General features: G+C 39.2%; 1 protein-coding gene across 3 annotated transcripts in view; it reads left to right on the top strand.

The window, feature by feature from the left end:
* The window catches only part of myh10 (myosin, heavy chain 10, non-muscle), a 74,522-nt gene extending 67,688 nt beyond the window's left edge, over positions 1-6,834 (top strand). For all 3 annotated transcript variants that reach the window (XM_015037539.1, XM_015037548.1, XM_015037531.1), the window contains 10 exons: positions 252-464; positions 936-1,097; positions 1,283-1,411; positions 1,487-1,575; positions 2,207-2,330; positions 2,463-2,552; positions 3,474-3,592; positions 3,672-3,780; positions 3,853-4,025; positions 4,660-6,834. In XM_015037539.1, the coding sequence (XP_014893025.1) occupies positions 252-464; positions 936-1,097; positions 1,283-1,411; positions 1,487-1,575; positions 2,207-2,330; positions 2,463-2,552; positions 3,474-3,592; positions 3,672-3,780; positions 3,853-4,025; positions 4,660-4,807 (1,356 nt within the window). In that variant the 3' untranslated portion in view covers positions 4,808-6,834. The remainder of the gene's footprint in view (positions 1-251; positions 465-935; positions 1,098-1,282; positions 1,412-1,486; positions 1,576-2,206; positions 2,331-2,462; positions 2,553-3,473; positions 3,593-3,671; positions 3,781-3,852; positions 4,026-4,659) is intronic.
* Positions 6,835-12,266: the final 5,432 nt, after the last annotated feature.

Below are 12,266 nucleotides of genomic sequence, written 5' to 3'. Positions count from 1 at the left end.
CTCGGCATTCTGACATCATTCTGAACTATGGAAACACAAAGAGCATTAGTGGGAAAAAAATCCAGATTTTCCAAAAATTAAGTCTTTAGAAAGCAAACATCAACAATATTAATCAATAAAATCGATTTATTCCCCAGCCCTACTAAGCTGTTATTTCCCTAATGACAGAATTATGTTTTTCCAATCTAAAAAAAAATCTAAATGAGTCTTTTTTTGTTTCTTTCTGCTGATTTTCCTGTCGCTGCACTCAGGTGCATGAACTGGAGAAGTCCAAGCGAACCCTGGAGCAGCAAGTGGCGGAGATGAGGACGCAGCTGGAGGAGCTGGAGGACGAGCTGCAGGCCACAGAGGACGCCAAGCTGCGGCTGGAGGTCAACATGCAGGCCATGAAGGCCCAGTTCGACCGAGACCTGCAGGCCAAGGACGAGCAGGGAGAGGAGATGAAGAGAGCGCTGGTCAAACAGGTTGGACATACAAAACCTGGTCTGGATTCTGGTCCAAATACGCTTTAAATACGATAAGACAAGGTAGAAATATGAAGGTTTTTTAAGCCAATAAGTCTTTAATATTTGTTAATGTTGATTATTTCACCTATAACATGGAAAAAAAAGTCTTATTATAAGTTACATGTGGGGCCAAATCTTGGTTGGTTGCTAGGTGACGGGCTGGGGTTGCTAGGCAACGCTGCAGTGACAAAATCTGCCAACAGAACTTTTACTTTTTCATTTTTTCATTAATATTAAGGAATTATTGACTTAAAATAAACTGACATATCTTGCTGTAAAGTTAGTTTTAGTTTTATTTGAAGTGTACCAAGACTAGACCACAAATACTTGGTAAGAGTTTGTCTTTTTGCAGTGCGTTTTCCTTGGTTTGATGTGATCAGTAAACCAGGGTTTGAACTTAGATACGTGTTGACTGGTTTCGTCCTCCAGGTGCGTGAGATGGAGGCCGAGCTGGAGGACGAGAGGAAGCAGAGATCTCTGGCTGTCGCTGCCAGGAAGAAGCTGGAGGTGGACCTGAACGAGCTGGAGGGTCAGATCGAAGCTGCCAACAAAGGCCGGGATGAAGCCGTCAAACAGCTCAAAAAGCTGCAGGTACGGAAAACACACCTTAAACGCTACCCTCTGAGACAGTTTGAAGTCCATATCAATCAATAAAACTGTTGGACTTAAAGTGCGTTTTAAGTCCTGACACTCTGCTGTGGTAGCGATGAACATTTAGACTTTCTGTAAATAAGGCTGTTGCTGACGTGATGGCGGTTTAACTGTCGGTCCTGCAGGCTCAGATGAAAGACTACCAGAGAGAGCTGGAGGAGGCCCGGGCCGCCAGAGACGAGATCTTCACCCAGTCGAAGGAGAACGAGAAGAAGTTCAAGAACTTAGAAGCTGAAATCTTGCAGCTTCACGAGGTTAGGGATGTTCTTCTGTTTTGTGGGTCTCTGGGGTTTGGTGAGACCCGACCGCCTCTCTGTGTGTTTGTGCAGGACTACGCAGCGTCGGAGCGAGCCCGGCGCCACGCGGAACAGGAGCGGGACGAGCTCGCCGATGAGATCTCCAACAGCGCCGCTGGGAAGTCAGTACTTCTTTATCTGCACATGCAGGGAGAGAATAGACAGATATTATCATCATCATCAGGGCTGGGCAAGTTACTTAGAAGGAGTAATCAGTTACTAATTACTGATTAGTTCCCCCAAAGGAAGTCCAGTTAGTTTACTAATTACTTATTTTCAAAAGTAATTAGATACTTAACTACTAAAGCAAAAAATAAAATGAATTTACTATAAAGCAATAATAATATCAGCCTAGGTCTATTTTTCTGCATTTTCCATAATTACTATTCAATCATGTAAAGTTATTTTGTTGTCTGATGTTGATCTACACTCCTGTTTGTTACCGAGACTGTTGGACTGTCACAAGACACTCAAAACAAAATCACACAGTCTGCTTACAAATCTGTAACAGTAATCTAATTACCGTATCTGAATCGTAATCCCGTACTTTACTCATTACTTAACAAAAGTAACTAACTTACCTTGAATTGTTCTAAAACTACTTTATACATCAATCATGCTTTAAAATATCATGATTCTGAAGTACTGAGTTACTTCTAATGTGTTGCAGCCCAACACTGATTGTCATGAGCTGTCTGTATAATCAGACGAACTGTGTGTGTGTGTGTGTGTGTGTGTGTGTGTGTGTGTCAGGTCGTCGCTGCTGGAGGAGAAGAGACGGCTGGAGGCTCGCATCGCCCAGCTGGAGGAGGAGATAGAGGAGGAGCAGGGCAACATGGAGCTCCTCAACGACCGCTTCAGAAAGAGCAGCACGCAGGTGAAGCCATCGCATTCACTGCCACACATCAGATATTTCAGTTGTGAAAGTTTATTTGTGAAATTTGAGGCACCGCTGGGAAGTCCTGAAAGGTGAAGCGTCTCCTGCTCTGCCCTGGTTTCCTGCCTGCAGGTGGACACGCTGAACGCCGAGCTGACTGCAGAGCGCAGCGCTGCGCAGAAGAGCGAGAACGCTCGGCAGCAGATGGAGCGGCAGAACAAGGTCCAGCTTTTATTACTCTGTGCTTAAAACTATTCAGACATGATAAAAATCTGCAAACACACTCAATGAAATTATAAATGTATCAAGTTTTTTTTACCAAAACTAACAAGACGTTGCAGACAGGTGCAGCAGAAATATTGATGAGGAAAGACATCAGTAGATGAAAGAAACAGCTAAACTAGATACAGTTGAAACCCTGAGTTTACATACATGAATAAAATCTCTTAAAGGGGCGGTACTATGTAGAATTACTCGTCACTTTGAGTGATACATCATGTTATAATGTTATTCCCTCATCAGAAACAAACCTGGAGTGTTGCTTTGATTCGTTCATGCATGTTTGAGAAATCCTTTAGTCTCCATGGCAACCATTCAGCTGTGCAAAACACCTGAGTGGACCTAGCACCGCCTCTCAGCTGCAGCTCCTCCCCCGCTCAGTTCCTCTAGACTAGCAGCAGCAGCAGCAATTAGCAAACACCTGGTGGAGCTGCTTCTCAGAGCTCCGCTCCTGAGAAACGGCGTAATGGAGGAGGATTGTTGTGGTGAAGAGCAAGAGCTTCTTAAAGAGACAGAGGTCTAATTTCAAAGCATTAAATTGCAAAGTCAAATTCCTGGTAAGTCTTTTTTGACATATATAGAGTAGTTTTATACAAACTGAAAGTAACACAGTTACTTGGTTGTGCTATAAAATGATACCATGTGCCTGGAAAATACATTATACCGTCCCTTTAAGGTGGTCCAGTCAAAGTCTGCGGTTTTTACAAAGACAAAGAATCAGTTTTTTTGTCCTCAACATTGATTATTTCCATGCTGTTCATCTAAAGTTCTGTTGATTTTTTGTGTTGTTCCTTTTTCATCTGCATTGAAAAATGTTTTAAAAATCCTTCTGTCCTGAAAGCAAATATCTGCTAATAAATGCAGGAGCTTAAAGGTAAACTAGCAGAACTAGAAGGAGCTGTGAAGTCCAAGTTTAAGGCGTCCATCACTGCGCTGGAGGCCAAGATCCTGCAGCTGGAGGAGCAGCTGGAGCAGGAAGCCAAGTAAGGTCGCGCCCCTAGAGGTCACAGCTCGAAGCCTCCAAGGTCGTCTGTCTCACTGTCATCTGTCTCAAACATCCAGGGAGAGAGCCGCAGCCAATAAGGTCGTCAGACGTACCGAGAAAAAGCTGAAGGAGGTGATGATGCAGGTGGAGGACGAGCGTCGCCATGCCGACCAGTTCAAGGAACAGGTAAGGAGACGTGGAAGTGAAGCAAAGCTGGTCTGACAGTTCGGTCTCCTCACATCGCCGTCGCCCGCTCAGATGGAGAAGGCCAACTCCCGCATGAAGCAGCTGAAGCGTCAGCTGGAGGAGGCCGAGGAGGAGGCGACCAGAGCCAACGCGTCCCGCAGGAAGCTGCAGAGGGAGCTGGACGACGCCACCGAGGCCAGCGAGGGCCTCACCAGAGAGGTCAACTCCTTAAAGAACCGTTTGAGGTACGTTTGAGGTTTAAGGACGCTTAAAACCTCTCAGACTGACGACCTTTTATCCGTTTCTAATCAGCAACGCTAATCGTTACATGGAAAGCTGTGGTTCTGATCGGCTGACCAGACAAGACTGGTGGAAGTCGGCTGCTGATTGGTGCGTTTGCCATGTGGGCAGACATCCAGATTCCTCTGTCAAAGAAGAAACCTTAAAGTTTCTCAATGAAGAGGAACAAAACAGCCTGGAGCTTAGCCACAAACTGTCTAGAAATTAGAGATTAAGTTAATAGTGAACCAGACTTCATTTTAGAAATTCACATTTTAACAAATGTTTCAGAAAATTTCCCAATTTAAGTTGGATGCTAGTTTGGCAGCCATCCAACACCAGAGGGCGCTAGAGTGTGAAGAGGTTTTATTTATTTTCGTTTTTTTAAACTACACAGTAGATCAGCTCAAAAACGTGAACGTAGATTCAGGATGATTCCTTAAATAACCGTCTATAATATCAGTTGCTGATGTGTTAAAGCTAAAATGAAGGGCCTCTTTCATCACTGCTTGCTACTGCAGTTTTTATTATTTCAGAATAAATTCTGAATGTTTGGAGAAACACGAGTTTAATTTGCGCCGTGTGTTTGTTTCTGAGCAGGCGAGGCGGCCCAGTCAGCAGCTTCTCCTCCAACCGCTCCGGCCGCCGCAACCTCAACCTGGATGGCGCCTCTGGCGACATGTCGGACGACGACGCCGACAGCCGATCCAACGACTTCAACGACACGCAGACCTCCAACGCCGAGTAAACAACACTTTTTATCCTGCTCCCTCAGTGGCCACCGGAGCCGTTCTGTTTTTGTTTTTTTGTTGTTTTAATCTGACGCTGCAGGGAAAATCCAACGCCCTCTTTGAGAAAATCCTGGGAGCAAACGGACACTTCTGCCTTACTCTGTCCGCCGCTGGTTTGGCTCGATCATATTGTCATTTCCTCCCATCAAATTATCCGCTCAGCTTAACGAGAACATACACATAAAGGTACAAAGTGCTTCTTTTCTTTTTTTTTATACATGTTCAACTGAGTAAGTGTGCAAAAACCAGAAATGAAACAGATTTTCATTTCTGGTGCCGGACACATCCTCCCCAACAGGGAACTTCTTGGGACATGCAATAGGAAAACCTGGAATCTGAACTGACATGTTACTGTGAAAATGATATAGTGTTTTATTTACCTGCTTCATCTCAACATTAACGAAGGAACGTGCAGTTTGGTGTCAAAGTTCGGCCTGAAGCTGGAAAAAGATGCTGGAAAAATGCGCAGAACTGCACAGAACATCTGAAACCTGGAAAGAAATGCTTCACTAAATGGGTGATTAGCACGTTTTTCTGTGATAAACCGCTGGTACACCTCAGTGTTTGTGCTCAGCTTCACTTTGTTTTATCAATAAACTCAAATCAAACATGGTCTTATGTTACTGCTGTTCTACAGGGAGTCAGAAAAATCAACAGTTTTCGGCCTAGTTTGGATAGAAATTCTGACAAATTAGAGTCCGGCCTTTTTATATAAATTAAATTTATAACACTGAATTTTTATCCTGTATACAGTTTCGTTTTACTTTTAATTCAGCTAAAGATGTGACCAAAACAAAGCAATCGCACTAGATCGAGTCGAACCCTTTCAGCCAATCAGATTCGCTCATTTGATCACATGACCAGCAGTTGGCTAGCTAGCACGGCTAGCTAACCTCTGACAGTTCGCCTCGATCTAACGGCCACATTTGCAGTTGTTTTTTTTTATCTTTATCAATTATTCAAAAACGAGTAGGACAAGACACACATCAGTAACAAAAAGTTAATTTAGACATGGTTAACTGAGCAGAAAAGAAGAATAGTCACAACATAGTGAGGAGAATAAAGCAGAAAATACTACAAATGCAAGAGGAATTTAAAATCAAACGAAACTTCTGGAAGTTTTGAGAAAGATAAAGGTGTTAGTGCCGTTAACTTTTGCTTTAAATTAACCAGGTAACGTCGTCCTCTCATGGTTTGGCTGTCCAGCAGAAACTATGAGATCGTTCCACCAGTAGGTGGCGCTGTACAGTCCGAATGAATTTAGACTAACGGATCTAAGCAATCTGCTAGTATGCCAGATTTCAGTTGTTACAAGACAAACTTCTTTGTTAACGACTGTTTTTTGAACACCTAGAGCAAGGGAGTTCAAAGAGAGGGTCGAGGGCCATTTACGGCCGCTGGATTGATTTTGTGCGGCCCCCACGTCTGATATTCAGGAATAAATTAGGGCAAAAACTATGACTTTTAAATTTAAATATATTTGCTAAAGTATTCACTGTAACATAAAGTGATCATCTTTTCAAGCTTTGTGGTTTACCTCTGTTGTCATGGTAACTTGGACCACATCTACACATTGACTTATACCCTTGATCCTGTTTTTATTGCTGAGTATAGACCAAAAAATTAAATTTTCTTCAATCGAGCCCAAAATAATAAGCGAACTGGGGGAAAAACATTTGAAATTTCCGTTTGTCCAAAGAAATCAGATTATTTTATTAGTTTAACTCATATTTGGTTTATTGAGGAGGTACAAAAACAAAATCACACCACTTTTGGTGAATAAAGTTTTTTTTTTTTTAAATAATTAGTTTTTGGCCTACGTGACAAAAAGTTTGTCACGTAGGCCTCTCAAATTGGTGCTGATTTGAGAGGCGCCCTGAGAACAGCAGTAAGCCATGAACTCAACATCAACTTGAGTAAATCTCTGTGACTCGAATGTACTCTGTGCCATTATCGTGAGATAAATAAATCCCGACTCTTCAGACTCATCGAGCGCTTTGTAGGCGTGGAGTTGTTAATCCTCGATACTCTGATTTTTGTTTCAGCTCAGCTGGACGCTCTGCTCCCTCTAATTGAACAACACTGTAAAAACACAACGTCTTACCAAGTAGTTTAGTTTTTAATGAAATATGTTGGTACACTTGAAATAAGGTAAAACAAGTGACTTCAGGGAGCTTTTTTTAAGTCATTAATTCCTTAAAATTGATGAAAAATGACTATTTTCACTGGCAGATTATTTGACTTATAACGTTTTTTACTTAACTCAGCAGAGTTCATCCCTTCGTCTTCCTAAACATCAGATGAGTAGAACTACATTTTCTACAATTGTAGACGGAAATAAAAAAAAAGTAAATTTCAGTCAAAAAACAAGGAAATTTCTGAACTCCAAAAGTCGATGATAAAAAAAAAAAACACTTGGAAATTCTTCTCAGAATTTTTCTAGAAAAAGATGCTTTGATTTTTTTTTTAAATTACATTTCTGAGTTTCAAAATTCCAAAAAGTCAAAAAATTTACAATTTCAGAAAGTTCAGGAAAAAAATCAAATTTCTGTCTTTTTTCTGGCAAATGGGCAAATGTTTCTCTTTTCGAGCTCAGAAATGTCTGGAGGGTTTTTTTCTAGAAAAATGTTCAGATCTAAACATTTCTGACCGTTTTCCCCCATCTAGTAGGATCCATCAGTTTTGGAGCAAAACCTTTTGCACTTGGTGAAAGCAGGTCTTCTGTGAAAGAGTTGAACATTATTTAAATTTACGTAAAGAATTGTCACTTTCTTATTGTTACTCCGTTTAAATGCCACTAATACTTGGTAGATGTTTTAATGTTTTCTATATGACTGTATTTTATAAATTGATGAAGGAATGTATTGTTGGATTATATTTTTTCTGAACTTTTTGAGTGGAGGCTCTATATAAACCTGTTGGGATTTTCCTGCACTTATTTTATTTCTTAATATCTTCTATCTGCATTTTAATTGTGCAAAATACACTAAGCCAACTTTTCCTTTAAATCTGGCAGTGGAACTAGTATTTTACTGTCAGTATTAAGGAATTATCCATTTAAGCTCCTGTATCTTTTAGAAAAGTTACTTTTAAGTTTTGTCTTATTTTAAGTGTACTAGGATATTTGCACTGGAAACTGGACTAAAATACTTGGTAAGACTTTGTGTTTTTGCAGTGAAATAACCGTATGTTTCTTTAAAAGTGCCTTAGTCACTAAATAGGAACATAAACAAATAAAATCATTAATAAAACACTAAGCAACACTTTTTCTCCGTTTTTGTTGCTGTGTTTTCAGTCATATCACAGTACTAAACAACATGTCGGCCGCGGCAGGCCGAACTCTCTCCATTCGAAGGTTTATCGCTTCGCTCCTGGTGAGAATCAGGATTTTGTTTGGTTGGAAGCTTTAACATCTTCCTCTTCTTCTCCTCCCGTCATTATTCAGTTCATCCCACTGCGAATTCTCTCGTTTCTTCTTGTATATCTTGTATTTCTAGACGGTAATTTTTTGCCCCACCCCCACCCTTTCTGTTTTGTTTTGTAAAAGGAAAAATAAAGCATATTCATTGTAACTGTGATGCCGTTCTGTTTTTATTTTTTCCTCCCAACCATCAGACGGATTTAATTGATTACCAAAGATACTAAATAGTTATTGATTTGAAATCTTTGCTAAAAGACTGTTGTGACGTTTCCATGTTGCTCATGAAAACATGTTTGGACAGATATGGATGTTTGCTCTTACCGCTTTGCTTTTTGACAGTTATGATGAGCAACCATGGCAACAAGGTGTTTTTACAATCAAGAGCCAAATAAAAAGAATATTTTAGTCTTTCAAACATTTTAAAGGGAATTTTTAGGTTTGTTAAAGTATAAATAAGTTTATTTGCAGTAGAAAATTTTCATTGAAAAACAGTCTTTAGTCAGAGGCTTCTTCAAAGTCGTAGTAGTACAGACTGCTACAGGAGAGCCTTCCTGCTCAGACGTCACCGTCTACAACTAAATGAGTTGCATTTAATTTCCCGTTTGAATTTACTTTTTAAACCATTTTACTTTTGCATGTTGATTACTTCCACTGGAAACATTTTTATAAGTTTTTCCAAATTATTTTTTTCAATTAATTTCAAACATCCTTCAGAATCAGTTTATTCATTGTGTGATTTACTAAGTTTATCCATTAACTATATTTGTCTTTTTGGACACTTTCAATATGAACAATCTTTAAATATTTGCATGTTTATTGAATTGTTTTCCCCAAAATAAAATAGTTGCTTTATTTTTAACTCAAGTATTGAGTTCTGTGTAATACTTTTTTTTCCCATCAAGCAGAAGTAAAAAAACAAGTAGCAGCTCGTATTAGAATACCTATTACACAAAATTAACTTTTTGCATTACCTGTATTTATATATGTCTCAATTTGCTTTGAAAACCAGCTCAAACACTAAAAAAAACTTTGTTTGGCAACAAGTCAATGTTTTTTCCTATTCAAAAAGCCACGATCAACAGGAACTGTGCCGTTACCTAGCAACCCCAGCAAAGCTCACCGTTACCTAGCAACCCAAACTAAATTCCAGGAATGTTTGATCAGCTGGTTTCACCTCTGAATGTGCTGTACAATGGCTGCTGGAACAGAGAAGTATTTTGTTGACTTACCATCCAGAAACCACTTGCTGCAGTCTTGTTTGTTGAGCAGGAGGCTCCACTTCTGCTGTTCAAATATGGATGGTTGTATACATACATTTTATTTTTTGCAGCCATTTTGACTTGAGTTTAAACATTGAATTAGGGGGAGTGGCCAGTAGCAGCTTATTTGGATTTAAAGTGACAAGAGGCTCAAAACAGAATTGATGAGAATAAAATCTCATTATGTCAGGATGATTTTATGCAAAATGTAACAGACATGCCTGTTCAATGAAGAACAACATGTCACCTTTAATGTGCAGTAAATAAATGCTCGGTAGTCATCTGTACATGGCAACCGGGTTGCCAAGTTCACCATAATCAGGCTCAGATCGTTGGTTTGAATAAAGTTTGAGTCACACCGTCTCATGAAAACCATCTGTTTTAATTTCATCATAGACACAAAAATAAGCTACAAAAAAGACCAATTGAAGTTACCAGATGACCACAGACCGGCATTCCTTCCCCAAAAAAGCACAATGTAGAAGAATGTCAGCCACCGCTCCGGTCACGTGATGTCACATCAAGGGTCAAGGGTCACACAAACACGCGGTGGGTTCACATGGAAATGTGAGAACAGTCACAGAGGTACAGTCAGACCAGCAGCACCCCGTCACAACGAGACAACAATCATCTTTGGCGTCTTTCTTGGTGCGGCTGGTCTCACACACACACACACACACACACACACACACACACACACACACACACACACACACACACACACACACACACACACGATGGGCAGGGTGGGAAAGAGTGAGGACACAGAGTCAGGAAGAACGTTTATTTGTAAACGGAGGTATTCATCTGAGGGAAGGTTTTGCTACCAGTGTTCAGAGAAAGCAAAGTGAAGTTTAACCCTGTGAGCCTCAATAAATATAAAAATCTAAATCTGACAAATTCGTACCTCAGTTAAGGTCAGAGTTCATGACTCAGTAAGACAGACAATTGATTAAAAAAAACAGCATAATTAGAAACATTTTAAAGCCGAAACATCTAGGAAGTTAATCTGAGGACTGACCAGACTGAAACTGAATTTGTTCAAATTGTTTCGTTTTGCGTCTGGTTTAAAACTGACGGCTTTGAAAAAATACAAACCACAAACAGTTGAATGTGATTGCTATTTTGCTTGAGGACCCTAAAATCTGACTTATTTGCCAGCAGTACGGCTGAAACAATCAGAGTAATCTAGATGAATTGATTATAGAAATAATCAACTAATTTAGTAGTTGATGAATCGTTAACTGGAGTATGTAGACTCTACAGGAGGGCATGTGAGCAGCAATGAAGCCAAAACTGTACAGAATACATATATTTTATGTTTTTTAAGATTAAAAAAAGACCTCCATCTTTACCCAGAATTCAAGTAGCATCGTTTAGCTTCACCTGGTTCAAATTCTTAAATTTTTTTAAAAAACCTGTTAATTATCTTTTACTATCCAATTAATAACCGGTTAATAAAGTAATCAATGAACAGATCAGCTCTACACTTTATAGATGTTGAGCATGAATGTTTGGGTTTTTAACATGTTGATGTTAAAAATATATTTTTAACTGCAGATGCATCCTTTGCTTCAAATGATTAAACGTTCACTAAAGGAACAGCTGCTGTTGCATTTTAGGTAATAAAATGTTTATTTTCTTTGCTCTTGTCAGCAGAATATCTGACCTTTAGTCGCCTGTCATGATACATTTTGATGGACAATAAATTGTCACAGAAGTTATTGCCATAAAGGATAATACTGTCATTTTGAAACTACACTGCTCAAAAAAATAAAGGGAACACTCAAATAACACATCCTAGATCTGAATGAATGAAATATTCTCATTGAATACTTTGTTCTGTACAAAGCTGAATGTGCTGACAACAAAATCACACAAAAATCATCAATGGAAATCAAATTTATTAACCAATGGAGGCCTGGATTTGGAGCCACACACACAATTAAAGGGAAATGTTCCCTTTATTTTTTTGAGCAGTATATTTCTAATATAATAATAATAACAACAACTACATATTAATAATCACATATTAATGTGAGTACGCCCTCAAAGATAAAAATAACTTTAATTTCTAAAGAACATTTAACTGGAAAACGTTTTAAATATTGTAAATAAACAAAACAATAATTAAAATGGATTAAGAAGTCTCTGTAACCAAAACTGGATTTAAAAAACAACAACAAAAAAAAACAATTATTCAGTTTTGACAGGGAAAATGGGCAAAAGAGGCAAGCAGTGCAAACCAACTTCTTCACCATCCTCAAAATGCCGACTTTTCCACGATAATTAAAAACTAGCATCTCTACTGACTCATTTTAATTTATCATGCGATCATTTGACTTATTGCTTATTGTGACATTAGTTTTCAGCTTAAAGGTTCAAGTGTCTTGGGGTTATGCAGTGGTCTTTAATATACATAATCAAGTGGCATACTAATTGCAACGTTGCTATTGAAAAAATATGAATTTGATTCTGGTATCTGCTTCCACAAGGGACGCTTTGATCAAGATTTTTGTCCTTGATAGCAGTCCGTCTAGTCAAAGTCTGGGGTTAAATCTGATTGAGATGTTGCAGCATGACGCAAAGAACACCAATTCCTGCACAACAATCTAACAACACTCATCACCAATGCAAGATGGCAGGTGTTAGCAGGGTTAGCATGTAGCTAATATATAAACACATGGAGGCTAACAGTGTTAAAGTATTGAAACTTCACTTTGTTTTCCATGCGAA

The sequence above is a fragment of the Poecilia latipinna genome, unplaced genomic scaffold, assembly GCF_001443285.1.
Source record: "Poecilia latipinna isolate Pla-1442-1.1 unplaced genomic scaffold, P_latipinna-1.0 Scaffold25, whole genome shotgun sequence".
In the NCBI taxonomy this organism is placed as follows: Eukaryota; Metazoa; Chordata; class Actinopteri; order Cyprinodontiformes; family Poeciliidae; genus Poecilia; species Poecilia latipinna.
The sequence above is the reverse complement of the archived record's forward strand: the minus strand, read 5'-3'. Positions and strand labels throughout refer to the sequence as shown.